This window comes from Montipora capricornis, chromosome 7 (genome assembly GCF_036669925.1).
Source record: "Montipora capricornis isolate CH-2021 chromosome 7, ASM3666992v2, whole genome shotgun sequence".
In the NCBI taxonomy this organism is placed as follows: Eukaryota; Metazoa; Cnidaria; class Anthozoa; order Scleractinia; family Acroporidae; genus Montipora; species Montipora capricornis.
The window spans coordinates 10,166,419-10,168,918 of NC_090889.1; the positions used below are offsets into that span (position 1 = coordinate 10,166,419).

General features: G+C 40.8%; 1 protein-coding gene across 1 annotated transcript in view; it reads right to left on the reverse strand.

Annotated features, from left to right (window-relative positions):
- Nucleotides 1-2,500, reverse strand: part of LOC138058166 (F-box/LRR-repeat protein 5-like) — a 22,146-nt gene that overhangs the window by 10,350 nt on the left and 9,296 nt on the right. Inside the window, exon 4 of the mRNA XM_068904061.1 lies at nucleotides 1-170. This exon is cut by the window's left edge and continues 348 nt beyond it. Coding sequence (XP_068760162.1) covers nucleotides 1-170 — 170 coding nt within the window. The remainder of the gene's footprint in view (nucleotides 171-2,500) is intronic.

Genomic DNA, 2,500 nt, shown 5'->3' on the forward strand with positions numbered 1-2,500 from the left:
TTTGAAACTGTAGTCCTTTCCTTTGAATTTTCTTCACTCAAGTCTCGTTTGGTTTTAGTCCTTTCTGACTCTGACAATTTGAAACTGTTTTTTGAGTTTTCTTGGTAAGCCAAACTTTCAATGTGACTATCTTCATCTGAAGAACTTTCTGTAGGATGGTCTTTGGCATGCTAAAAAGAAGACCAAATCAAATGAATTTAAATAACATTTCAGTTTAAATTACTCCAGGCAAGACAAAAGATTGAAGTGATCCTCACACTGAACAATTAAAGCAATTAGGTGGGTTCATACTAGCATGGTAAGTAGACCTTAAGTACACTTGAGCCCTACTTCAGAGGTTAGCAGGTTCAGTTTCAGCTCAAGTAGCCTCCTTTGTGGCCATGGTAACGCATTTCCTTCAAAGAAGCTGAGGTACACTCCCATCCTTATGAGCTTACTTATCTACTATCAAAACACATTAAGGATTGAAACAGATGTCAATCAAACACATTTTCTGCATAACTTAATTGATCAACAACCCAATTACTTTGAAGTCTAATAACTTATGAATGCTCAACGTGGTAAGTCAACAAGGACAATCTCAAGTGTCCTTGAGGTCTGGTCATACTTAAAGTATACTAATACTCCGCTGTATATTTAGGCGGCTTGAATAAACAGGATTGGAACCCATGACCTCTGCGATGCCGGTGCAATGCTCTACCAACTGAGCTATAAAGCCACACAGTAGGGAGCAGGTCAATTTATTGGGCTCTTGTCAAATCCCATTGAAGCTGCCTGAATTTTTCAGGTGTCTACCAGAGACCAACAATGTTGGAAGAGCTGTGCATGCAGATCCAACATTGCTGTTCTATGCTTCGGTCATCAAGGAACAAAAAATAATAATGTTGGGAGTTGTTGGCTCAAAAGTTTGACCAGTTTAAAACGTTGTGCAACAACTACTCCCAACAACATACAACATGGTGTGCAAATGGATGCAACACGTAACACCCAACAATGTTGCATCCATTTGCATGGGGCTTAGGGCTTAAGGCTTAAGAGCTTGTGTTCTTCGTGTTCATCATGTCATGTACATGTAGCTTGTAAGTACATGTAGTTATTGTGGTTGTCAGTATCAAAATTGAAAACAGAAATCCTGACATAAAAACTTCACACAAAAATAATGCAGTGCTCGAAATTTAAAAATATTCCAGGTTGTCCCTGTTTCAAAAGCCGCCCAAACCGTAAATTTAGTTGCCCCGATAAATGCTTGGTTGCCCACTGGGAAACCCCCTATGATCAAATGCATGCTGTGTTGAGACGCAATCCCATGGCATTAGAGTTTGAGTATCCCATACATGTAGTTCTAAGTACACTGTATGCGCCTGAGGTTTTCTTGTGGACGTCTGGTTGTAAGTTCGCCATCGCCAGCTACCGGTACATGTGAATTTTCCTATCTGACAGTTTTGTGTTTAAGCCACAGAAAATTATCCAAAACTCGGAAAAATGCTCAACTGCTGCCAATTAAATAACCCTTTTACTCCTTAGCTGGCCAGAACCGGCCACATTTAGTTTTTTATTCTGTCTAACGCCAGATGATTTTACTCTTTAATAGGGAACCTCTGGGAGTCAGTGGGTTAGTTATGTTAAACTTCACAGTACTATTTGACATTGACAACAAAACACAGACGACAGAGTCGGGTGCTGCTTAAGTAATACATTTTCTATTTTTGGCTGGGTTGTCGATTGTTTTTTCTTTGGGCAACCAACCTTTTCATTTTACCAAAAACTAGTCGCCTGGTCAGTGCTCGACCTTAACTTTTTTGATTGCTTGCCCTGGGACTACTTGAACTGAAAATTTACTAGTCCTGAGTAAATCTCTGGTAGTCCTTCTTGATTGCAGCATGGCAATGTTATTTGCAATATCTTTTCGCCATCTTTGTAAATAACCAAGGAAAAGTGTTTTTCCATTCAGGGTGGAAATGCCTGACTTTAATGGTTTGATCCTCTTGATCATATGAAGATTTCCTGGTCGCTTCATTGCTCTTGCTCTCTTTTGTCTCCACTACCCTCTTTATGGCATTTGTTTGGATAATCTCTGTTGTTAGAACTAAAAAAATAGGCCTCTAATCTCTTCATGATAAGAACACGGGCAGTCGAGACAAAGAACTGAAGGACACCTTTGGTCCAAGCAACGATTGCAGCCGTTCCATCCCAGTGGTTTCATCTCGGGATCGCGTGCAGGCTTGTGTGCGCGCATCCAGAGCAGTGCGGAGTGTGAGTAACATCTTAAAAGTTCCTTGCCTGATACCTCCCGATCAACAGAACAGCGTATTTGGTATCTCACTGATGCTGGCCAACACTATGTCTCTTGCTCCTAAAATCGATGAGGTGAGGGACGTCGTTTTGGACTTTAAACCTGATTTAGGGTTTTTTACCGAGACCTGGCTTCGTGATACGATCAATGACAATCATATTGATATCCCTGGTTACCACTTCATCTCACGTAATCGAACCACGGACC